Source organism: Geotrypetes seraphini, chromosome 2 (assembly GCF_902459505.1).
Source record: "Geotrypetes seraphini chromosome 2, aGeoSer1.1, whole genome shotgun sequence".
NCBI lineage: Eukaryota > Metazoa > Chordata > Amphibia > Gymnophiona > Dermophiidae > Geotrypetes > Geotrypetes seraphini.
Window position 1 is genome coordinate 492,607,741 of NC_047085.1, and position 26,655 is coordinate 492,634,395.

The 26,655-nt window shown below is 42.5% G+C and overlaps 2 protein-coding genes across 5 annotated transcripts in view; one reads left to right on the forward strand and one right to left on the reverse strand.

The window, feature by feature from the left end:
* The window catches only part of CCDC12 (coiled-coil domain containing 12), a 109,485-nt gene extending 103,999 nt beyond the window's left edge, over positions 1 to 5,486 (forward strand). For 2 of the 3 annotated variants that reach the window (XM_033931897.1, XM_033931898.1), the window contains one exon: positions 1,888 to 2,452. In XM_033931897.1, coding sequence (XP_033787788.1) covers positions 1,888 to 2,339 — 452 coding nt within the window. In that variant the 3' untranslated portion in view covers positions 2,340 to 2,452. Of the gene's footprint in view, positions 1 to 1,887; positions 2,453 to 4,614 lie in introns of those variants that run through there. The other variant, XM_033931899.1, reaches the window with a different exon arrangement.
* A 2,996-nt stretch (positions 5,487 to 8,482) lies between these two features.
* The window catches only part of LOC117354412 (cyclic nucleotide-binding domain-containing protein 2-like), a 93,208-nt gene continuing 75,035 nt past the window's right edge, over positions 8,483 to 26,655 (reverse strand). For both annotated transcript variants that reach the window (XM_033931901.1, XM_033931900.1), the window contains exons 11-14: positions 19,655 to 19,720; positions 19,265 to 19,422; positions 10,908 to 11,115; positions 8,483 to 9,139 (exon numbers count right to left, since the gene is read on the reverse strand). In XM_033931901.1, coding sequence (XP_033787792.1) covers positions 8,999 to 9,139; positions 10,908 to 11,115; positions 19,265 to 19,422; positions 19,655 to 19,720 — 573 coding nt within the window. In that variant the 3' untranslated portion in view covers positions 8,483 to 8,998. The remainder of the gene's footprint in view (positions 9,140 to 10,907; positions 11,116 to 19,264; positions 19,423 to 19,654; positions 19,721 to 26,655) is intronic.

Consider the following 26,655-nt stretch of genomic DNA (forward strand, 5'->3'; position numbering starts at 1 on the left):
GAATGCAAAATATAAATACTTGAGCTGGTGGAGATCCCCCAAGTCCTGGCAACTGAAGAGCTCTTCCTCCAGTCTGGCAACCAGAAGTCTCCAAATTTTGCAGCTAGTGGCAGTATCCTCAATCTGCCAATTTGTTCATGCATATATGAGAGCCAAGCAGAAGGGGGGGGGAGGGAAGGCAGTGGCTCTGTAATACAGCTCTGGATTCCCAACTAAACTACTGGGTAAAAGTATAGCACTAAAGTTCCCAAAGTGTAGAACTCAACACCAAAAAAAAAAAATAGGAACTTTGACTATTTCAGCCTTTGTAACCAAAGCAGTGCTCAGAACCGTGTAACGGTGAGAAAATCACAAGTCGGGGAATACTCCCCTGTGAGTGTTTTCAATCGTCTATCATTGCATCATCTTCATTTGGTAGAAAGGGGATGAAATAGACTTCAACAAAATCTCAAGTGTACTTAGTAGTGTAGAATAAACTCCCAAAAAGTTCTAAATAAAGCTCATAAATTAACAAAAAAAAAGTTTTTTTAAACTTAACTTGACTGAAATAAAGGAGAAAGGAAGTTGTTTCACTCCAGCGGGTCCTGACGCGTTTCGCCAGTGGCTTCCTCAGAGAACCCCCATTTACTGGCTGTAATCAAGAGTAAAACTTCTCCTTAACAAAAGAAGAAAGAAAACCATTGATGATTTAAAACACATAAAAAGTTTCACACAAACTCACATCACTGCTGGTGGATGCCTTACTCTGCTCCCAAAATTACATCACTTCCTATTAGAGCCACTTCCTGCTGGTTGCCCGGTAGAAATAATACTGCAGATGTCAATCTCAGTGTGGAAACGCCCACCACTCCACTCTCGATTCAAACCTGCTGGAATCACTGTTTGCCTATGGAAAATCCACGATTGTTCCTTTTTCCATAACAGTGCTTGTTTATTACCACCTCTCTTCAGCACCGGGGCTTCTAATACTACAAATTTCTAATCAACTAGAGTGTGTGACTGTGCTTGCCAATGTTGGGTAAGTGGAGCTGCCATATCTCCCCGGCGAATCTTGCTAAGATGTTCTGTGATTCGTACTCGAATAGATCTGGTAGTATGACCTATAAAAAAAGATGACAAGGGCAAACAATCAAATATACAACCCCTTCAGTGCCACAATTTGTGCGATGTCTCAAAGTAAACGATTTATGCAGTCGAGGATGTGTGATCTCCTGCGTTTGAATGGCATTCGGGCAAACACTACACCCACCACATTTCCAATGGCCTCTTGAAGCTGTAACAGAACTTTGATCAGGGCTTAGAAATTGTGACGAGGTTATATAGTCACGCAGATTCCTTCCTCTGGAGAATGCAAAAATAGGGGGTTGAACCAGCGCTTCAAGAACTTGAAAAATATGCCAGTGGGATTTTATAATCCTCTTGATCTCGAACGCCCTGTATGAGTAAGGTAACGTGCATACTAAACTGGGTTTGGCAGGGGCATTAGTGTTGATTAAAAGATGTTCCCGATGGGCATATAAAGCCCTTTTATATGCCTTTTTAATAACCCCTACTGGGTAGCCCCGTTCCAAAAAACGCTACCACATTTCTGTGGATTTTGATTTGTATTCCTCAACTGTGCTGCATAATCGCCGTAGCCTCAAAAATTGGCTCACTGGGAGATTCACTCACAAGTGTCTAGGATGGTAACTGTCAAACTGCAATAAATTATTCCTATCTGTGGCTTTGCAATGGATAATGGTATTAAACTGGCCATGATCTAAATGAATCTCTATATCCAAAAAGGGGATAACTGAGTTGGACCCAGATGCTGTAAATTGTAAATTTGGATCAGCCATGTTAAGCCACTGTAAAAAACCTTGTAACTGTTTTTCTGTGCTTGTCCAGACTACAAAGATGTCATCTATAAATCTCTTCCATATATGTATGTGTTGATGAAATGGAGAAGTGTACAAATAATGTTCTTCAAAGTACAACATGAACCGCCAGAGGACTTTACAACAAAGATAGAGAATCTTAAAAAACAAATGGAGAACTTTAAAGCTGATATTAGAAAAAACAAGATTGGCAAACTTCAGAGGGATGAGGACGACTACATAAGAGGCCTTGTATATCCTTGGATGGACCGGAATAGATGTCTCCGCCAGCCTAAAAAAGTTACGTATGCACAAACATCAAGCAGCTTGGGAGGTGAGGACCAAACTTCAGGTGATTCAAGTAGTTCTACTGCCTTAGGCCCTATCACCACAAGATCGGCAATGACAAATTTTCAAGGGCCAGCCTCCAGCAGAGGCGCAGGAACCCGGACCACCAGAGGGAAGCGCCCCCAGAGACCATGACCCGTGAGTACTAATATATTTAATCTGTCATCCAGACTTCTCTCTTCAACAGAGTTGTCCATATTATCTAAAGGACTGTCCTTTGTGCCTTTTCCGAATTACAACCCCTTGGATACTAGTTAGAAAATGTAACTTATCGCTATTTTTCATAATCATCCTAGTCAAGGGCATAATCAGCAGGGCCTCTATAAACCATCTACCTGGAATCCGCCAGGGATGTTGGATCCACATTTACAAGTATTTCAAACTTTAGTGGAACAGGACATTGATAATTTGGAAGCTCGATCTGGCTACATTAAACGAAATATGTCTGTAAGCCAAATGAAGTCCATTCATGACCTGTCTAAAGATACCAGCATTGTAATTCGGCCCACTGATAAAGGTGGAGGAATAGTGGTGTTAGATACAGAGGCCTATGTCATTGAGGATATGCGACAATTACAGGATACACAAAATTGCAGAGTGACCCTTACTGTAGAAATCATGGAGATCATTCAACAGACATTATTACAGGCTTTAGAAAGTGGAGTTTTCACAGATAAAGAATATCAGTATTTACGCCAGGACCATCCTATTACTCCTGTGATATACTTTGTCCCCAAAATTCACAAGAGCATTTCTGCCCCTCCAGGATGCCCCATAGTATCAGGCATTGGCTCTTTATTAAAGCCATTATCTGACTTTGTTGATTTCTATTTAAAACACCAAGTCCATAAAGCCAAGTCGTATATCAAAGATACCACAGATATGTTGAAAATTTTACAAGCATGTAGTCCTGTGCCACTGGGGTCTTTAATGGTTACCCTTGACATAGCTGCTTTGTATACCAACATTCCCCAGGTGGCTGCAGTATCAGTTATACGTAAACATCTTAGCACTTTAGACATATCATCAGCACGTCTTGCTTTTTGACATCTATAGCACGCATTGCCCTTGAGAAAAATTATTTTCAGTTTGACACCAAATTCTTTTTACAAATTAAAGGCACTGCCATAGGTGCTACCATGGCTCCATCCGTGGCCTGTCTGTATGTGAGTGACTTTGAAGAACGTTATGTGTACACTTCTCCATTTCATCAACACATACATATATGGAAGAGATTTATAGATGACATCTTTGTAGTCTGGACAAGCACAGAAGAACAGTTACAAGGTTTTTTACAGTGGCTTAACATGGCGTCTCTCTCCATTCCCTTCTCTCCCCATTGGTCCAAAACATCTCTCTCCATTCCCTTCCCTTTCCATGGGTCCAAAGCGTCTCTCTCCATTTCCTTCCCTCCCCATGGGTCCAAAGCATCTCTCTCCATTCCCTTCCCTCTCCATGGGTCCAAAGCGTCTCTCTCCATTCCCTTCCCTCCCCATGGGTCCAAAGCATCTCTCTCCATTCCCTTTCCTCCCCATGGGTCCAAAGCATCTCTCTCCATTCCCTTCCCTCCCCATGGGTCCAAAGCATCTCTATCCATTCCCTTTCCTCCCCATGGGTCCAAAGCATCTCTCTCTATTCCCTTTCCTTTCCATGAGTTCAAAGCGTATCTCTCCTTTCCCTTCCCTTTCCATGGGTCCAAAGTGTTTCTCTCCATTCCCTTCCCTTTCCATGGGTCCAAAGCATCTCTCTCCATTCCCTTCCCTTTCCATGGGTTCAAAGCATCTCTCTCCCTTCACTTCACTTCCCTCCCCCATGGGTCCAAAGCGTCTCCCTTCCCCATGGGTCTAGCATTCTCTTAATATCCAGCTTTCAACTTTTAGCAGATCCAACCCTCCCCACCCATGTGGTGCGGCAGTGTCACCACCTTTCTCCCAACCCTGCCCTCTGCCAATCCTGATTGGCCTGCTCCGAGGCCTTCCCTCTATTGGTCCCTCCTTTTGATGTAACTTCCTGTCTGCAAAACAGGAAGTGACATAAGGAGGGACTCCAGCAGAGGGAAGGCCTCAGAGCATGTCCATGAAGATCAGCGGCAAGGGGCTCTATAAAATATGATAAGTGGTGGGGGTGGTAGGGTAATCACTTTTTTATTTATTTTTTACTGCTCCTATGGGGCAGTTAAAAGCTTTGATCCCGCATCTGCAATAAAAGTTTCCAATTTATTTTTTTTTAACCACAGGTCCCCATCCTCGCGTCATTCTCTAGTTTATGGGCCTGAATCATTGTTACTCTCTACTCCATCATACACAGAATGTGTGTGATCATGTACAATTGTATCTCAGAGTTGTTCTTTTTAATATGAAATCTACCCAGTTGCTTGGAGGTTCGCACTGACATCAGGTTCTCTTTGCAGGAGAAAGATTAAAAGGGCAAGCTGACAGTTTAGCGGATGCAGTTGAATCGGCAAAGCAAGAAGAAGAGGATTCCGATTAATAAGCACAAGCCAGGCACCTGACAGCGTGGACTGGATGGGACTTGGACGCTCAGTCTTGGAACAGGATCAATTGTCATCTACACTTCTGTGGCTTGGAAGGTTTGAATTTGCCGGCATACTGCAACAGTAGAAGTACCTGATTCCTGTACTGGCACCCCTTACCCCTTCTGCCCAGTAGGCTTCTTAGAGATGCCTTTCATCGTTACTCTGTAGGTACTGCCACCCCTGCATTGCAGTTCTTTCTGAGCAGAGCAACATTGTGCATGAGTGATGGATCAGGATTCAAAGACTGGGAGCAATATAAGACAGATTTGTTCCTGATCATATCAGAGGATAGGTAGCGTGGACCACAGACTATACGTGTGTTAGTTTTGTGACATTAACAGACAAACGGGTTAAATTAGCAGAGATCTGAAATTTCTGATCAGTCAAAATGCCAGTCTTTGTTTGACACTCAGCAAGTGCTAAGGTTGAAGTCCTGCTGCTTGGGTGCTACCGTTCACAAGATTCAGGATTTTGCCACTTTCTGTTCCTCTGTGTTTGCATTGTGTTAAGTTGAAACACATTCTCAGCACCCTTGATTCAATGCCATCTCAGCCTTTTGAAATAAAAGCAAAAAGACATCTGACTTTACAAAGTGTGGGTCCTCTGCATAAGCAGAGCAGCATAGAATGTGACTTACAGTTCTGCCGTGTCAGTCATTAATCTGGGCGCATTGACAGCTTTTATCTGTTTCCCCTCATTGTCTTTGTTACTCTTCGATTTTGTAATGAAATTCTTCTAAAATGGGATACCTGTGTGTGTCTTGATTCATAGATTGCGGGCTGTGTATGGGTATGGTGGTTTGACTCATGCTTTGTTACTATAATCAGGCTAAGGAGCTGGAGTGTTACATCTGGTGCATAGTGTGTGTTCATTGTCTTTCAGCTTGCACATTTTGAAAGGAAGGAAAGACTTAGGTTCCAAGTGAGAATTAATTCAAGTAAAGAGCAGGCCGAGGGAGGGGGGCTTTTGTTTTTGTTGAACAAATTGTAGCTTTTGCAAGGACTCTTGTATTCAGTATATCTTAAGAAATGACAATTCAGTTTGGTGAAACCAAATTTTTTCATATAGACAAGTCACTGCATTTTGCTCCCCCTCATTGTGGGGGTGTTAATGTTAGCATTAAGCACAAAAAAGACCTCAACTTTTGTTGCTTTATATAGCATAAGAATAATAGGCTGGGTTCACACAGTTGAAAGTCAAAAAAAGAGAAAATACTTTCAGCTAAGCTGGCCAATGAAATCATTGAGGTTCCTCTCTCTTTTTTTTTTTTTTTTCTTTTTATACTTGTATGTGTTGTGCAGTGACTGTATGAGCTCAAGTAAATCAGGGTTCTGCAGAGCAAGCAACATATACTGCTGTAAATTCAAAGAAGATTTGTGAAAATATCTGTAGAACCCTTTTTTTTTTATTTCAAATAGGGCAAAAAATACAGAAATGTGCAAACAAGTCTTTTGTTCAAGGTCTAGTATCAGATGCACCGATTCTGTGATTGTGTCGGCAATGGAGGGCAATTCAGCTGCTAAATTCCCAAAGTCACTGATAATCTATGCCAGTGATTTTCAGCCCAGTCTTCAGGAGCCAACTGGCCAGTTGGGTTTTCAGGTTACACACAATGAGTATGCATGAAAGAGATATTTGCATGCATGGAATATGTGCATGCTTATTATATCTCATGCATAGTCATTGTGGATACCCTGAAAATCCAACTGGCTAGGTGGTCCCTGAGGACTAGTTTGAAAATCACTGATCTATTCTAGCTCTTATAAATTCAGTTATTAATGTGAAAGTAAAGTGAAAAGATGCTGAACTATATGGCCAAGAATTAACATTTCTGAGGCACAGTAAATTATCCTGGTTGTTGCTTCTAAGTTTGGCATTTATCAAAGCTTATTAAATAACAGGCCTATCCAAAACTGTTTTAGCACATTAGATGTATTAGGGATGTGCAGCCTATAAATTTGTTTAGTTTCCCATGTCATTTTGTTTAAAATACAGAGGTACCTCGGTTTACGAGTGCACCGGTTTGCGAGTGTTTTGCAAGATGAGCAAAACATTTGCAAAATCGGTGCCTCGGAAACCGAGCATGGCTCGATTTATGAGTGCCCCCCCCACAATCTGGCATCCACCCCCACCCCCCCCGCGATCTGGCACCCCCCGCTGCTTCTTACCCTCACCGGCATGTCCTGTGCTTGGTGCCGGTGCCCGAAGATCGGCCTCCTCTTCTGCTGGGCCTTGAGCATCTGCGCATGCTCAAGGCCTGCGAGTTCATGTTCTGAACGTGAACTCGCAGGCCTTGAGCATGCTCAGATGCTCAAGGCCCAGCAGAAGAGGAGGCCGATCTTCGGGCACCGGCACCAAGCACAGGACATGCCGGTGCCCAGATGAGGGTAAGAAGCGGTGGGGGGTGCCCAATTGCGTCGGGGGGAGGGGGATCGTGGGGGGGGGGGCCTTCGGGGGGAGCAATGCCGGTTCTCGTGAGGGGGGTGGGAACGCATCAAAGCGAGTTTCCATTATTTCCTATGGGGAAACTTGCTTTGATAAACGAGCATTTTGGATTACGAGTATGCTCCTGGAATGGATTATGCTCGTAAATCCAAGGTACCACTGTATATATTTTCTGTAGCAATACTGTTAGTGTGTACTCTTTTCAAATATTGAGGCCTTTGTGCTTAATGCCAAAACTAACTCCCACATAATGAGGGAGAGCAAACTTCAGCAACTTGTCTGACAAATCTAGGTTTTATCAGACAGCATTGTAATTTCTTAAAAAAAAAAAAAAAAGCTCTTTCAAAAAGAGTGCACACTATAACAGAAAAATCCCTGAAATTTGGGCAAAAAATGACGCAAAATGACATGGCATATACTGTACAGTAAAGGGGTAAATCACCCAGAATATTCAGCTCACCAAATAACACTATTGCTAAATTAACTTCTGAAGAAATCCAAACCAGGTGACTGACTTCAGTCATTTATACCTTTAAACCTGGAGTTCCAAGCACCTGTGGAGAAAAAAAAACACAGTGGAAAAAACTCCTTTGAGAAAAACTGTTGTGTGAAAAATCACCAGTATGGTGATTTAAACAATTTTACCAACAAACAAGGCAGTTAGCAATAGTTTTCAATTGAAAAATATTCCAAAAATTATATAAACCGCTGTGCCCGATTGAAAAAAATCTGAAACTTATTTATTTATTAATTTTAAAATTTATATATCGCATACAACTATGTGGTTTACATAACACATACATAAAATCTTGTTTCCCTACGATTATCACATATAACATAGACATGTCTAAACAACATCATTAATCGTCCCTGTTATAAACAAATTCAATCAATTCAGAAATACAAGCAAGCTTTAAATCATTCATTGCTGTCAAAAAAATTCTAAAAGGCGATTATCAACTGAAATACAGTATATCTTAGCATAAGAAAGCATTGGCAAATAATTGGGTTTTCAGCATTTTCTTAAAATTTATCCTCCCCATACAAAACCGCAGGACACCAGGCAAGGCATTCCATAGTTCTACGCCAGCCACAGATATCATTGATACTCCGATCCTAGCATGCATAGTCGACATTCTACCCTCCAAACTTAATTTCATCCCATTTACATCTCTAAGCTCTTTTCTCGGTTTATAGATCTCAAAGAATTCTTGTAAGATCTTTGGGGAAGCATGATACAATGTCTAATGTATAATCGCAACAATCTTAAACTGCTCTCTTTGTTGCATAGGTAACCAGGACTCCTAGGAACCCCTGTGATTAATCTTGCAGCGGAGTTGATAAGCATTTGCAAAGCCCTCAACTTCCCTTTCACAACTCCTAAGTATAGTGAATTACAATAATCCACCCTACTCAGGATCAGAATCAGAATAGAGTCTGACTCAATGCTCAAAATCACTTTCACTTTTGACTGTTACATCATCATTGCATTCCCATGTCAGGTTAGCAAAAAACACAATAATCCAACAGGTGATGTCACAGAATCTCCAAATCCCAACAAGAGTCCCTTGTTTTAGTACACACTGCATCATAGGGGAAATGACTCCCCCCACCTTTTCACAGGAACTTTTTAATCCACCGATTCAGGCACCAAGAAGTCAGTTTAGCAATAGTATTCAGCTTATAAAATGACAAGAAATTTTTCAAATGACTGCACATCCCTAACCATAAAGCTGCAATGGTGATGCCATTAAGCTCTACTTGCTTTAGCTTCATTGATGGCAGGATCAGTCTGAATCTGGCCTTCCAGGAATTAGCACACGAGTCTCTTTCCACACACTTTTGGGATATCTATTCCATGAATCAGTCTGGTGGGCCATTGCACTGGGGGAAGCTTTTCCAGCTTTCTGCTGCCTGATGCAGAATGGTTTGGGTTTATGGGTGTTACCCAGAACTAAAGGGGGAGAAAAGCAAGGCATCAAAATACAACAGTACAAAGACCAGGAAACAGAAGGAGAGGTCAATCACTGTGCACCGTTTCTGTGATATTACCTTCTTACATTACATTACATTAGAGATTTCTATTCCGCCTGTGCCTTGCGGTTCTAAGCGGATTAAAAAATTGGGTGAAAACTGGACATTTCCAGGGAGTTTACATATCAGATATATAACATATACATAACAATTTTACATAACAATAGCAATACATACAAATTAGGAAGATTATTACATAACGTTGAGGGACGGAATATTCTGGTTACAGATGGAGGTTGTTTACATAGTGATAAGGGAAGCAATATTCTGATCCCGGGTGGAGGTTGTATTTTTAGGTTTCTGAGTATGATTTTGGGGAAGGTTTGAAGAATTTGGCTAGGAGATACTATAGGGGTGGTGTTTATGAAGGGATATGTGTGTGCTTGTAGGTTAGAATGATGGAAGGTGTTTTTTGAATAGAAGAGTTTTGATTTCTTTTCGGAAAAGTTTGATGTCTGTTGTTTTGGTTAGCAGTTTGGAGACGGTTGGGTCAATTTTCGCAGCCTGTGTCGCTAGAAGGTTGTCGTAAAGTTTCTTGCGTCGAGTACCATTGAGAGGTGGGTGTATGAATAGGCTTTGAGTTGTCCTTGTTCTGTGTGTGAGGTTGCGGTATAGACGGTTGTTAAGGTAACTTGGTGCATCTCCATGGGTTACTTTGAAAAGTAGACAGTAGAATTTGAATTGTGAGTGGGAACAAATATTTATACATTGTTCTGATGATATAGTACCACTGAAATTTGCCTATTAAGTTCTTCCTGGCAAAGCCGGGAGAGTGTGGCTCTGTTTTATTCCAGTTAAGACAAGATTAGATCAAATCAGTTTAGTTGTAGATTCAGTCTAGATTTTATATATTGCCTTTTTGGTCCATCAAAGGACCATCCAATGTGATTACAAGAAAGACAAAGAGTTCTTGGGGTGTATATCTTCTGCAAATTGTCTTTAACCTTATTAAAAAAAATTCATAGGAAATATTTAGTGCCCAAATTGGGTTTTGGGAATTCCAGGTTTTAGAAATGAATTATCAGCTAAACATATATCCCTTTGTGTAGTGATGTTCTCGGGACATGCTGCTGACTGGGAGCCTTTAACTACAGCAGTCTGTATCAGTAACCAGCACTTGTGTACTTGTGTGAGGCCAGCAGTGAACATCAGACCCGTTAGATAACCTGACAACATGGGTCTGATGCTCATTGCTGACCTCCACTGCTTCTTGTGAGCCCCTATTCACTTCTCTCTAAATCACTAACTATTCTCTGTACTCTTTTTAAATCTCTAATACTGTAAAGCTATATGGTGCCTGTTTATATATTGCAGCCCCATATACACTGTAAAGAGATTATTGGTCTAATACTAACACATACTTCATAATATATATATATTAATTATTTATTTTTTCATTCGTATGGACCTTCGGATATCAACTGTTCCATGAATAATTACCAGCAATCTCTTGTCTTCATCAGTCCACTTTATTGTTTATTTACTCAAAACTCTAAAATTCATTTAGCTTCATACTTATTCTTAATTTCATAATTCCATAACTATTTTTTCATTGTATTTCATTTTAGTTTCCTTCATTTCCTTACTTAATGTCTTTTTCTTCTAATTTAATCTTATTACTTAGCTTCAAGGTTAGCTCTCAAATGTTCATCAATGCCACCTCTCCCTTGCGAGCCCCTGACACTTACCAGCTTCCTGCTGTCTTTGCCCACTGGACCCAAATGTAAGACCCCTTGGCTTCCACAATCCCATTCGTTTTTGTACTGCTGTCGAAGTAAGGCTTTGGGATTCGGGATCCGCAAGGTGTCTGACATGTGCTGCAGATCACTGACAAGATCATGTTTGAAAATCTTCCAACGATTCTGTTCCAAAAATATATGGCAGAGTTCATCATCACTATATTAAAAAAAAAAAGGTTAAAATGTAAGAGACTGACCAGTTTTGATTTACTTTGCAGCTCATGCAGTTTATCAATTCTTGCAATATTTCAGTGTACAAGAAATAACACATTTACGCTTAGCACAAATTTCTCAAGGAACAAATATCTATGTTCTCACATATAAGTGCTATAATGTGATGGAGCCTGGGCTGGAGATTCATATGAATTCTGACAATTAAGTTCATGAACTCATCCTAGAAAAAGTGCTACATACCTTATTACTGAGTATCACTATGGTTACCCTTGAAGTACTCCCCTTGGGAAGCTATGCACTGACACCAGCACCTAGTCTACCCTTCAGAGCAATTTTGGAACTCTTTGCCATGAGAGTTGTCATCGTTATTACCCTTGATGTCCTGAATGTCATCAAAATGTCTTCCTTTTAATATTTCCTTTATCTTTGGGTAAAGAAAAAAAGTCATTGGGGGCCAGATCAGGTGAGCAGGGAGGGTGTTCCAATGCAGTTAGTTGTTTACTGGCTAAAAACTCCCTCATAGACAATGCCATGTGTGCTGTTGTATTGTGATGCGAGAGCAGTGAAGGACCATTTTTGTGCATACCTTTCTCATGCCAAGATGTTCAGTTAAGATTTTCTTAACTGTTTCTCTATCGATGTTTATTCGATCTGCTATGCTTCTCACAGTCAGCTGATGATTTTGACGCACAGTTTGACCAATTTTTGCAATGTTTTCGTCTGTTCTGCTCGTTACTGGCCGCCCTGACCTCTCTTTATCAGTGACGTTTTCTCTCCCCTCAGATAAGCATTTAATATATTTGTACACAGCCGTGTTCGTCAAGGCATTATCCCCATAAACTTGGACTAACGTGTCCCTGATTTCACTTCCACTCTTGCCAAGTCTAACAAGAAATGTAATGTTTGCAATGAGGTTACACAGGATCAATCCCAGTATTCCTGACATCTGCTGGAGACAGTGAGGTGCACAAGGGTCCTTTGAACATATCTGGTGGACCTGTCCCAAGGTCCTTCCCAAGTTCTGGGATAGATCTTTTCTTTGCTGTAAAAGATCTTTTCTTTATTGTAAAAGATATGGGGTGTGCATTATTGAACATGAAACCTGAAGGTGTACTCACCAAACTTTATAAAATTATAGCAACTTTTGTTATAGCAGCTCGAATGGTGTTGGCAGCAGCCAAGTACTGACTCCAAGTCATGCACAAGTAGTGCAAACAATTGATTGTCTTTCATAAGTCTAAATTGGCTGCTATGAAACATCATAGACTGGGAATGTTCCTGACACAGGAAAAACCGTACATCGACTGGCATGGAACCCGTGCGTGATACAGCACATGAGCTACTGGACTACACAGACCCTCGTATGCTAGGGGTGGAGGGATGGGTTGTTGGGATCACTGTACTTTCTTTTGATGTGTATTGGAGCCTTGTATCACAGAACCATGATGTGACTGTTTTATGCTCTACTTATATTTTTGTACTTATGTGTTGGTTTCAATAAAAATTTTAATGAAAAAAAAAAGAAATTTAATGTTTGTTGCGCTAATTCAAGCTCTGACATTCTTGCGATGGCACACAAAGACATGTAACAAAAATAACGAACTCCACTCAGCAAGATGCCACCACACATCGACATGAACACAGCTGTGAGACGGTGATATACCAAGGATATGAAGCCTTACTAAGTTGTTTGTACAGTGCTGCCAACGTAAGCGCATGGCAGCAAGTTCATCAACTTAATTGTCAGACCTCGAATGTAAACAGAGCTTCAGCAGCTTTCTGCAATAGTGCACCATACATATGCAAGCTTCCCAGTCTGCTTTGTTGTTTGTTTTTCTGAAACAAGAGACTGGGAAATCCTGGACTTAAATCTACAGTTTACTTTGTTGTTTGTTATCTCTGCAGTATCTCACGGGCACGATTACCAGTAAGAGTTTTTCATGTTGGATCACCTCCCATTTCAATACCTCTCCTCTTCGACAAGTTTTGGTTAGAGGTTTTGGTCTTTTCTTAAACTTGGCATAGCCATGTTCTACATTGACAACAGTGCATTGGTTGGAATTTTGCCAACAAGATGTTTGATTTCACCTTGGCTATTTTCTACTGCTGTCCAGAAACAGAAGGCTTCCCAGTGGCTTAAAGAAATGTGGGCGATGTGGCAAAGTAATCATAAACACCCATACATTAACATGCCTGAGTATACATATGATATCCCTAGCACCCATCTAAAGCTATCTAAGGTTCTTCATGGCAATTTCAGAGCAATAAAAAAAGCTCTTTCCAGTCAAAGTGCATTGGCAACGATGACCTTCCCATGTGCCCTGGAGCAGCATTGTATGCTGGGTGTACATATGAGGACAAACCTAAAGATATCAATATGTATACTTTGGAAGAAAGGCATGAGCGGGGAAATATAACAGATGTCTAAATACTTTCATACAACAATAGAAGACAATACAGCTGATTTTAGGGATCTTGAATAACAGGCTGCAATCCTCATTAGTCCCTTTTGGGTATTGTCCTAATCTTATTAATCATTTTAAATTTACTATTTGATTTGATTTGTTTTATTTCATTCTTATTAAAAGAAGATTAATCTTAAGTTACAGCGCCACCTCTTCCGACATGAGCCCTGTTTCAATACTTCATCAGGGAAATGAGGTGTAATAACATACTGCATTGACCTTAACACTTATGCTTAATACTCTGTGCTGTGAATGCTGCCACATTAGCTGAAAAATGGCCATTTTAAATCATTTTAATAAGAGTGAAAGACAAATCAAATAAAATAGTAAATTTAAAATCTATAATAATAAAATGCTAAGCGCGCATGCGCATTCTTACCGCGTGTTCCCTGAGATCTGATCTGTCGGGCTGTGGCCGGTAGGAGTGCGCATGCGCGCCAGACAAGCCTCCCTGCTCTCCACCTCGCGCTGCTGCAGTGGATCCTCTCACGAGACGCACCTGCATCGGAGAAGGATTCCGACAAAGGCGGCGATCGTGAGGGGAGCCGCCGTGGCACCTTCAAAATTAAAAATAAACTTTGGCCAGAAATGGCCCCACACTCGCGGCTCAGCTTCAGGCACGCACATGCGTGGCAGCTGTTGGCGCCTGCAGGCTGCTGTGGCTTGAGGCGTCTGTGGCAGAGGGCAGACTCGAAAGGAGGTAATGGAAGGAGCAGGAGAGAGACAGATGAGTGGACCTGAAACAAAAAAATGGCAAAAGGGGTGGCACAGGGTCAGATAGAGGTGGTAGATGGTGTGAAAGGGGGAAAGGGAGCGATGGAAATGGTATGAGGGCCAAAAGGGTACAGAGGACTATGGAAATGGTGAAAGATGAGGTGGTGGTACTGGAATCAGTGGGAGGCACGATCCAGCCATGGTACAGGTGGGGCATGGATGGTGTCAGGGTATAGATGGGGTTATTATAGCACCCGTTACTGTAACAAATGGAACGAGGTGCTGCTGGACAGGGGAAGAGGTGCTGATGGATGGAGGGGGAGTAGAAAAAGGAAGGGAGGTGCTGATAGACAGGGGGGCAGAAAAAGGAAGGGAGGCCTACTGCTGGACAGGGGGAGCAGGAAAGAGGTGCTGATGGACAGGGGGGGCAGAAAAAGGAAGGGAGGCCTACTGCTGGACAGGGGGAACAGGAAATAGGGTGCTGCTGGACAGGGGAAGAGGTGCTGATGGACAGGGGGGGAAGAAATGTAATGTAATTTATTTCTTATATACCGCTACATCCGTTAGGAGGAAGGGAGGCCTACTGCTGGACAGGGGAAGCAGGGAAGAGGTGATGCTGGACAGGGGGGGGAGGTAAAACAAAGGGAGAAGGGCTGCTGCTGGATAAGGGGAGCAGTGAAGGGGTGGGTGGTGGACACAGGGGAGGTAAAAGGAAGGGAGAATGGACAGGGGGAGCAGCCAAGGGGTGATGGTGGACAGCCGAGGAAAAAGAAAGACATAAAAAAATAAATAGAGAAAGTGGCTAAGGAGAGAGAGAGAAAGAAAGAAAGACAGACACACACCCATATATTCTAGCACCCGTTAATGTAACGGGCTATAAGACTAGGAGAATACCCAAAAGGGACTAATGAGGATTGCAGCCTGATCGTGTTATATTACTCGATTGGCAGTCTGAAGATCCCTAAAATTTGCTGTATTGTCTTCTATATTTATATTTAAAGCTATAACATCATCAAGATATTGAGGAGCTGTTATTTGGCTATTGTAAATACTTCCATGGCATTAATACATATGAAGTGTGTTTCGGTTGAAAGGAAGCGTTGGGCATGAGTTGAAGGAGAAAGGGGACAGAATCAGGAGTAACCTAAGGCAATACATTTTCATTTACAGTGTGATGAATTTGTAGAACGGCCTCTTAGTTTTTGTCTCCACCAGCTGAATGCAAGAAAACGAGACAAGTACATAAAATAAGGGAGAGACGGGATGGTAAATGACAGAGATGGTTAGACTGGCTAGGCCTTATGGTCTTTATCTGCCTTCATTTCTCTGTTTCTATTTGCACTTAGGAAATATTGGTCCCTTCCCATCAAGCATTAATAGATACCTTTAGGACAGACCACCATTGAAGTAGTAGTGACTTTTGCATTTGAAGGATTCCACTGCATCAGCACTGGCATCCAGTGATCCTGATTTTGAACAAAGAAGGAGCACTTATCATTCTCTACATTTGGGGGCATGAAGCAGTCTTCAAGGGCCTAAGGTTCAAAGACAAATACACCCAGGGTGAGATCTCGTATCCTCCTGCATGCCAAGTGGTGTTGACATTGTCAGCCCTGGAAGAGTTGGCCAGGAAAGTCCAGAATATGTTGAATTGCCATCTAGAAAGGGTCAACGCATGCAGTGGGAGGCTTGGCTACTTCTTGAGTCCATAGCAATGCTTGGAGGCATGGTATATATGCAGAAGCATCAAACTGTAAGGCATCCAGTCAGTCTGATGTCCATCTACAGCAAGACATTGGTCTGCATTGAATTCTCAAATTCCCAAGAAATAAGAGGAACCCTTGCAGAGTCTTTGTTCCCTTTCCAGGTTTATAGTCTGATCTCCGCTACAGACTGGGCAATCCTGGAGTTATACCTACAGATTTGAAGACTAGGCAATTCTTATGTTTTTATAACAAGTAGTGGGGCAGGTGGTTATTGCAAGCTCCCTATACTGAGGAGGCACTCGCAACAAAGAGGCCAGGCTCATAAAGACAACCTAGGCTTGCTCCAACACAACCCACAGTTTATGAGGATGGGCTTGAAACCACATAGTGGCCACATGCATCTGAGCTGCTTGATATTAAAGGGCCAAGCGGGGTACACCAAGGCTGCCTTGTTCTTCTACCTATAAAGAATGCTAAAGGGCAATCTCGAACATTTGTTATTTCTAATAAACACCCCCACACACACACACACACACTTTTTTTTTACAAAACCATGATAGCAGTTTTTAGTGCAGGCCGGCACGCTGAATGCGCTGCTCCTGATGCTCATAGATTTCCTATGATCGTCGGGAGCAGCATAAGCCATTCACTGCAGCTCTCTGCGCTAAAAACTCCTAGCGTGGTTTCGTAGAAGAGGGGGTTAAGTTATTGAAAAAAGTTATCTGTCAGCACATTTATGTAAATACTAGTGCTTAAGCCTGTTACATTAACGGGTGCTAGAATAGATGTGTAAACTTTTAGCACAATGGGGCACTGAGGTGTTTTTCTTTCTGTCTCTCTTTCTTTCTCCCTGCCCCCCTTTCTGACTTTCTTTCTTTATGTCTGTCTCTCTTCCTGGCCCCCTGTCTGTCTGTCTTTCTTCGAAGGCACGGACGAACAGAGGCACGAAGTTTCAAGTGCACATGCGTGTTTATTATTGATAAAATCATTTTCCCTACCTTTGTTGTCGGGTGACTTTATTTTTCTGTGCTTTTAACTATGTTTCCAGGGCCTCCTGTATGCTTCTCCTCTTGTCCTCCTTCCCTCCTCCATCTTCTCCCTTCCTTTTACCCCCCCCTCTTGTCCAGCAGCACCTCTTCTCCCTTCCTTTTACCTCCCATGTCCAGCAGTACCCCTTCCCTGCACCCCTTGTTCAGCAGTAGCCCTTCTCCCTTCCTTTCACCTCCCCCTGTCCAGCAGTACCCTTTCCCTGCGCCCCCTGTTCAGCAGTAGCCCTTCTCCCTTCCTTTCACCTCCCCCCTGTCCTGCAGTACCCTTTCCCTGCGCCCCCTGTCCAGTAGTAGCCCCCCTTCTCCCTTCCTTTCACCTCCCCCCTGTCCAGCAGTACCCCTTCTCTGATCCCCCTGTCCAGCATCACGGAAGGAAGGCAATCTGTAGCACATGGAGAAGTCTCCTGGTTTTTGCAGTGTCGCGGAGGGAAGTCAATATTTAAAACGCCGCAGGCTCCAACACTCGTCGAGATGAGGAAACTGCCACACGCTCCTTCCCACCGCCGCACGAAACCATGCTCCTTTTACTGTGCATGTGGCAGCACGGAGCATGGACAAACGGAGTTTGAAGTGCGCATATGCGCTAAGGGTTTTATTATAGTGGATGCTGTAAGTGGACAGAAGTGAGGGTGTTAAGACAGCTGAGGTTTCCTGTTTTAAGTGGAATGTTTTTAACACTTTGTATATTTTTTTGGAAACTGCTTAGTTTGTAGGCAGTGTATACATTAAACTAAATATACAAAAAAGAGTCTTTTCAAAACTTATGAGGAGGTTGGTGGTGTGTAAATCTCTCGGTAATGAGAGGACAGCTGAGCCTGGAGTGACACCTCTGAAGTTTTGATATAAGAATGTTATAAGTTTTTGCCTGTTAGAGTGGCTTTATGAATATGCTGAACTTTGCTTCTTATAAATTTGGGGTTTTAGGATCCTGGGAATAGGTGAATATAGTTTTGATGGTTTCAGGATAAAGTTATTTCTATTGTGCCTTTGGATTTTGCTATTTTATTCAGTCATCCCCAAAGGGAACCATTAAAAGCCATTTAAAAAAATATGTTTTCAAAAAAGATTTAAACTTTACTGTTCTGCTCAAATAAAAGGTGGCAAATTATTCAATAGGAAAGGAGAAATAAGAAAGTAGTCCGATTTTCAAGTGGTTTCATAATGGACAAATTTGGGAGAGGGGACAAGTCTATTAGAGTCAAGTGACCTCAAAGGCGTATATGGTATCTTAGCAGATGCTAGATAAACCGGCTGAGAGAAATTAAGTGCTTTAAATGTTAGACATAAAATTTTAAATTGGCATCTGAACTGAACAGGCAGCCAATGTAGGTGAATCAGTAAAGGAGTGACATGATCATATAGTTTGGCTTTGCAAAGAAAGCGAGTAGCTGAATTATGAAGGAAAGAGACTTTATCTGAGGGAAAAAACAAATCTTGAAAAATTCAAAGGAAACTTAAAAACCTTCCTATTTAAGGATGCGTACAACCTATGACTTCCCTGCTTCTAATGATTCTCCGAAAGGAAGAGCAGAACAATCCCTCCCTAATGTTCCCCCCCTTTTTTCTGTATTCTATTCTATTTACAATGGTGGTGCCACCCATTTTTCCATTCATTGCTCTATGTCATGCCACATTCTATGTCTTTGTTTTTATCACCCAAAATTTTAAACTTTTTATATTATAACCTTGTACACCGCGGTATATCAAACTTTAATAAACTTGGAAACTTGAAGTTTCTGCAGGCGATGCAAGTTTGCTGATGAACAAAGGCACGGACAAAAATATGTAATGCCCGAAAATCTAAAACGGAACTGATTGGTCTGATTTGCCAAAGCCAGTAATAGCCTTTTTTAATCACTTGTGAAATTGGGGAAATCAAAAGAAAGTACAGGGTAAAAGTGGGCTCCCAGATAGCGAAAGGATTTCACAGGGATCGAGTCAGTTTCTAACAAACGAATGCTAATCTTTGGTAATGGCAAAAGTCCTGTAACCCGACAAACAGTTTGTTTTAAATGGATGTGGCTCACCATGCCCTCTTTGTCAGGGAGCTACTTGATCTTCATTGGCCCTAAAGCTTTGTCATCTCCTTCAAACCTTTTCTAGTTAGATTATGATGCTGAAAATGATACATTCCGCCTACAAGACACATTTTTCCTGCCCGCTGTTCTAAACGCACTACCTTCTCTGAGAGTGTTTACCTAGGGTATTGTGTTTCCTCCTGCAGTTTTCTCATGGTGGGCAAGTCTGCTAGCTCGCAGAATTTATCCAGCTTGATTCGGATGACTTCCGACCCCTGGCTGACGATGACCATTGCTCGAGGGTCTCTCTGCACTGGCACACTTAGACAGCTCAGGCTCTAGGACATAAAAAGGATATGGGCTGTGAAAACAGTTTGGGGAAATTTGTTCCCTTGAGTTAGAGAAGTGTTCAAGCTGTTGCTTTATGAGCTGGAAGAATGTCAGCACACAGATGCAGGTTGTCCATGCGAAGCTCCTGAAAGAGAAAGCTTGATTGAGTGCAGCCACTTTTTTCGCCTTACCTTGAACTGTTTCTAATAATGATCTAGCTTAGTTAGAGATCTATATTACCTCTTGCTGACACTGCCTTCCTTCCTTCTCTAGACATGACTCAATGTATGCAATATCCACCCCTCTCTGCAAACAAACAGAAAAATAGATAAGTATACCTGTATAGGAAAATTGTAAATAAACTAGTATACACCGTCAATGTGATTTTTAAACATGTATATAACATTTCAAAAAAAAAAAAAATAAAACTCAAACCAGTACTTTTATTTTTTAAATCTTTATTAATTTTTCAAAACTAATACAAAGTGCCAGGAATTATACATACATTAAAAAACAAAATAAGCGCTTAAATTCAATCAATAACAATGCAGAAGAAAAATATCCCTCCCCTCCCATCCAATACAGTGGTACCTTGGTTTACGAGCATAATTCGTTCCAGAAGCATGCTCGTAAACCAAAATACTCATATATCAAAGCGAGTTTCCCCATAGGAAATAATGGAAACTCGCTTTGATACTTTCCCACCCCCCCCCCCCCCCCCCGAGGCCAGCGGCGCTGCTCTATCCCTCTCCCCACAAGAACCAGCATTGCTCCCTCGAAGGCCCCCCCTGTGATCCGGCACCCTCCTCACGATTTGGCACCCCCCACCTTGATTCGGCACCCCCCCCCGCCGCCATCTGAAGTCCCCTAAACCCACCCAAACCCACTTCTTACTGTCATCTGGGCTTTGTCCTGTGCATTGGTGCCGGTGCCCGAAGATCGGCCTCCTCTTCTTGCTGGGCTTTGAGCATCTGCGCATGCTCAAGGCCTGCGAGTTCACGCTCTCTCTGAATCGCGGGGGGGGGGGGTGCCGGATTGCGGGGGGGGGGGAGTGTGCCAGATCACGGGGGGCACCACTCACAAATCGAGGCATGCTTGGTTTCCGAGGTGCCGATTTTGCGAATGTTTTGCTCATCTTGCAAAACACTCACAAACCGGTGCACTCATAAACCGAGGTACCACTGTACATTTAATCAAAGAATAAACCAACAAGATATCCCCCCTCCCCCATCCTGAATGTGTATGGAAATAAACAAAAATTAAAAACAAAAGATACCTATAATGAAATTACAAAGGATGTCAACGGGCCCCAAACCAATTTAAATAAATTGCTATGCCCCAACATATCAGCATTCATCTTTTCGTATCTGTATTAGAGAATGACACGGTGACAAAATTCATCACCGTTCCCATCCCCGCGGATAACCGCGGGAAATAATCCCATGTCATTTTCTAGTGTCTGTTTCCACCTCGGTCCTTCTACACCAGCATTCTTCAAAGCAAAGCTTGCGGGTCAGTGGTTGTGGCCATTCATACTCTGATTCTGCCCTCTCTCCTTAAAGAATGACGTGAAGATGGTTTCCCGCGGTTATCCGCGGGGACGGGAACGGTGATGAATTTTGTCACCGTGTCATTCTCTAATCTGTATCCTAAACATAAACTGGCCCACCAAAAAGGAAAATTGAGGCAGTCGCAAAAACCAGTACATTAAAAAAAAAAAAAAAAAAAAAAAGATTTATGGACGTGTAGAAGGGTAGTGACAGGTAACGGAGAATGGCACGAGGACAAATTTTTCCCCGTCCCCACAGGAACTCAATTTCCCCCATCCTGTCCCCGTTTCATTCCTATAAGCTCTGTCTTAACTGCACAAGCCTCAAACACTTATAATTGTAAAGTGTTTGAGACTTGTACAGATGAGGACAAAGTTTGCAGGGATAGGAAAAGAACTTGTGGGGACGGGACGCCAAAATGAGTTCCCACGGAGATGGGGAAAAATTTGTCCTCGTGTCATTCTCTGACAAGAGGTGGGCAACAATTACAACTTTTAAGTGACATTAATTGTGAGATTACCATCCGGCATTGCCCCATCTCTTTCCACCTCCATCATCATCCAGCCTAGTCTTTTCTCTCCCTCGCACCCCAACCATCCAGTATGGCCCCATTTCTTTTCCTCTCCCCACCATCACCATCCAGCATGAACCTGTTTCTGCCCCCCACCTCTCCTTCACTACAATCCCTACCCCTCCTTGTTCATGCTCATGGCTGGGCTGCTACTTCTCCCAGTCTACACAGTGGCAACATATAACACAAGGCAGGCAGACATGAGGATATTGCTTCATGCATGCTGTGAGTGGCACTGCTGGTCCCAGAAACAGGAAGTGATATCAGAGCTCATGACCCTATTTCCTGTTTCTAGGACCAGCAGAATCATCATCAGCAGCAGCAGCAGCAGCAGCATGCATGAAGCAATATCTCCACATCTGCTTTGTGTTATTTATTGCTGCTATCCCACTTGTGCAGACCAGGAGAAGAAGCAGCAGCTTGGTCATGTACATGAACAAGGAGGGGTGAAGAGGAAAAGGAGATGATGAGGCCATGCAGAATGGTGCAGGTGAGTGGGAAAGAGAGGGCCATGCTGGATTTGGGGTGTGTGGAAGAGAGACAGGTGATGCAGCCAATTAATATGCTAAAATGATAAAGTGTTAATATTTATTTATTTAAAAAATTTCTATATCACCTTTGACTAAGCGGTTAACAAATGAAACATTCACAATAGTTCAAAGACAGGACAATAAAATACTTTCAATCACTTAATAGCATAATCCATTAAAGATGATGTCAAAAACTGGCGGAAATTTATACATGTATGTTGTCAATCTTCATTAAGGGATCCTTTTACAAAGGTGCGTAAGGGCCTTAATGCGCGGAGTAGCACACGCTAAAATGCGTGCGCTAGCCGCTACCGCCTCCTCTTGAGCAGGTGGTAGTTTTTCCGGTAGCGCACACTAATCCAGTGCGTGCGCTAAAAACGCTAGCGCACCTTTGTAAAAGGAGCCCTAAGTATAGTGCAATGATCACAGTTCAAGTTTCTTATGAAATATATCTGCGAACAAAGCCTCCACATATAGCTGTGTCTAAACTCTACTCAGAACAGGTCCTCAGAATATCATGTTTCATGGCCACCTCTCAAAATGTCTTTACTCCTCTAGTTATGGCTTTTTATACCTGTGAATATTTTTGACAGCATCAGTATAATTCAAGAAAATTATCAGAAAATTGAGGGTGGTTCAGAATATGGCTGTCTGCCTTATTTTTGGTTTAAAGAAATGGGAGCATGTTACCCCTTTTTATGAAAAGCTGCATTGGAATCTCCATTGGCTGCCAATGGAATCTAGAGTTTTGTTTAAGTTCTCATCCATCTGCTACAAAACAGTATTTGGCATGCTACCGGGTTATCTTATCCCTCATTTTACTTTGAGTTACACCAACAAGAGCTCTTGAAGAATACACCTGTTTGCATATCCCTCAATAAAATTACCGTATTTGCCGGCGTATAAGACGACTTTTCAGTACCTTAAAATCCTCCCCAAAGTCGGGGGTCGTCTTATACGCCGGGTACTGTTTAGAGAGCTGCACGGGGACGCCCCTAGGGTCGCGGGGATCCCGTGGGGACGCCCCCGAGGGTCGCGGGACTCCTGCGGGGCTGGATGCTCAGTCTTCTGGATGTACGCGGCTCCTCTTCTCCCTACCTTCTCTGCTTGCAGCACAGAGCCGAACGGAAGTCTTCCCGACGTCAGCACTGACGTCGGAGGGGAGGGAGGGCTTAAACAAAGCTTAAACAAAGCCCTCCCTCCCTCCGACGTCAGCGCTGACGTCGAGAAGACTTCCGTTCGGCTCTGTGCTGCAGGCAGGGCAGATAAGGAGAAGGAGAGTAGCCTCGCGGTTCGAGTGGCTACCAAGGGAGAGGGGCGGCCGCCCCGCCCCGGTTGCAGCACAGCCGGCCAGGTTCCCTTACTTTTGTGGCACTTCCCCGACCGACCGATAACAGCCCGGGTCCGACAATCCTCCCTGCCCTGTAGCCGCGAATCTAAATTACCTTCTTACAGCAGCTGTAAGAAGGTAATTTAGATTCGCGGTTAAGGGCAGGGAGGTTTGTCGGACCCGGGCTGTTATCGGTCGGTCGGGGAAGTGCCACAAAAGTAAGGGGACCTGGCCGGCTGTGCTGCACCCGGGGCGGTAGAGAAGGTGTGCGGAAGAAGGGGTAGTCTTATACGGCGAGTATATAACAAAACTCTATATTTTAACTAAAAGTTGGGGGGTCGTCTTATACGCCCAGTCGTCTTATACGCCGGCAAATACGGTATATCATTACAAAAGGTTCCTTGAGAGAACCTTTTCTTTTCAGGCAGCCAAACTGAATTTATGGCTTGCCAAAACTGTGTTAGAAGCCTCCTCTTATCTTGATTTTAGAAAACAGATAAAACTCAATTATTCAATAGGCTGGGTTCTTAATGTATCTTACTATTTAACTTCACATTTTTGATTCCATTTTAAAATTGTCTTTATTTTTTCTCACAGTGTAAGTATTTTTTCCTATATCAAGTTTCAAGTTTATTAATAAATTTGATAAATCACCTATTAGAATATCTAAGCCATGTACAAAATAAAATACAGTATAATAAAAGAAACTAACATTTAACACAGTATTTTCATCAAAGACAAACATGAATTGGGAGGGAAAGGATAAAAGTTACATTTAAAAGTTGCATTTAACGCTGAATCTCAAATGATTTGTATTGAATGTACCATGCTTAATTATTGTGAACCGCCTAGAACTTTCGGGTTTCCCCAATGAATATGCATTGAAAGCAGTGCATGCAAATAGATCTCATGCATATTCATTGGGGAAATCCTGAAAACCCGAATGGATTCCGGCCTTCGAGGACCGGAGTTGCCCATGTCTGCTCTAGACACCCTAGAGCAGTATTTCTCAACTTTTTCAAGCTCAGTACTGCCTAAATTGCACAGTTTTTAACCTAGTTCCCCTGAGCTCTGAACTTTCTCTTTCCCTCTGCCATGCAACATGTTATCTTTCTCTCCCCTGCAAACCAGCATTGCTTTGTCCCCCATCTTCCCTCCCCTATCAAGCATCTCCTCATCGCTTGCTCTCTCCATCTCTCTTCCCCCTGTGCAACATTGCCTTCTCTTTCTCTCTCTTCCCCCATCCAGTTAAAGAAATGAGATAATAATTCAAAATACCGCAATTAAAATCGTTACTAAATCTAGAAAATTTGACCACATCACCCCTCTCCTGAAGAATGCACCCTGGCTGCCCGTCACTCACAGAATTACCTACAAAATAGACCTATTAACATTCAAAGTCCAATTGTCCAAAGCTCCCTTATTCTTAGATAGAGTCCTCATTCCCTACGCTTCCTCAAGATCATTGAGATCTGATGGTCAAAATCTACTATCCATCAATCCATCTTTGAGAATTATTAACATTTGGCGGTCCACCATTTTTTCTGTTACGGCCCCCCAAACCTGGAATTCCCTACCTGTGCAGTTGAGAGAGGAATTTTTTTTTAGAAAGATTCAAGGGAAGACTAAAAGTTTTTTTTAATTTAAACAGGCCTTTGATACTTGAAGCCTTTTAACAGACCTTGTCATCTCCTGATGATATTACCTTTCATGTTCTTAGGGTTGATCTGTGTTATAACCAAAACTCCATCGTGTTTGGTTGACTATATGTGGTTGACATGGTAGAGACTTGCCAACCAGTGTTTAAGCATGGATGGCTGTGGCCTGCAGAATGGCAGGTATGGCTCTCTCCACCCTGATGGATGGATTGTGCGGGTCTTCATCTGCCATCATGTACTGTGAGATATGATAGAAGTCTATAAAATACTGGGTAAAGTAGATTGGGTACACATAAATCACTTGTTTACTCGTTCCAAAAATACTAGGGCTCGAGGGCATGCAATGAAGTTACTAAGTAGTAAATTTAAAACAAATCGAGCAAAGTATTTCTTCACTCAACGTATGACTAATTCTGAAATTTTGTTGCCAGAGAATGAAGTAAAAGCAGTTAGCTTAGAAGGGTATAAAAAAAAGGTGTGGACAAGTTCCTACAAGAAAAGTCTGTGAGCTGTTATTAAGATGGGATTTGGGAAAATCACCCTGCTTATTGCTGGGATAAGTGGAATACAATCTGCTTTTACTCTTTTGGGATCTTGCCAGGAACTTGTGACTTGGATTGGCCACTGTTGGAAACAGGATACTGAGCTTGATGGACCTTTGGTCTGCCCAATATGGCAATGTTTATGTACTTATAGCTCTAATCACAGAGACTGTGGATAGGACCCAACCGCAGCCATTGTTCCATACTTTCCTGTACATGTCACCTTATGTCTACACGCTATACCCTTCATACATCATATGCACAAAGAAAAGTGTGGGTGGAGATAGCCAAGGCTTAGTCTACCTATGACTCATCGCCTCTTTCTCCTGTGAAAAATACACAATAAGGCATCCTGGCACACCTAATTATCTCAAAGTAAAGCACAGAGGACCATTTCAGGGATGGATAGAAAGAAGTCTGTTTCCCATAAAGTCATATTTACACAAATAACTTATTTTTCTCCTCAAGACAGTCTGTAGCAAGAAAACTATGGGAGGAGAAAGTGTTTCACCAACTTCCCAAAATATTCTTGATACTCAGTTTCAGAGCATGTACCTTATGACTGGATGTGTTGCTGTTTGGTTATATTTATCGATTTCTATTTCTAATTGCCTCTAGGCTATTTTCAGGGTTATTTACTATACAGGGAAAAGAGAGGGTCTCAAACAGCCCCTATTAGCCTTTTGCCCTGTTCTTCTGCTTTCTGTCAAACAGGGCCTGAGCAACAAGTTATTTGCCACTTTTCAGGAATGAGTTTCCCTGTGTTCGCTCAGCGCTCCTCCTTGAAATTGAATGATTATTACTGACAAGCACTGTATTCTATACATTTTGATTCTTCTTCAAAAGGAAGGACAATGGGGGGGGGGTGCAGAGATTTTGAGATTGTGGGTAGTATCGGGGGAGGGTGTCAGGATTTTGAGAGGGTGCTCAGGGGTGCTGAGCAGTGTTCCCTCTAAGCTGCGCTGGCGTGCGCAGGCGCACAAAATATTGCATCGCAGCGCACAAGTTTACGTCACAGCGCACGGCGTACGGAGATGGCAGGGCGGCGAGAGGAGAATCG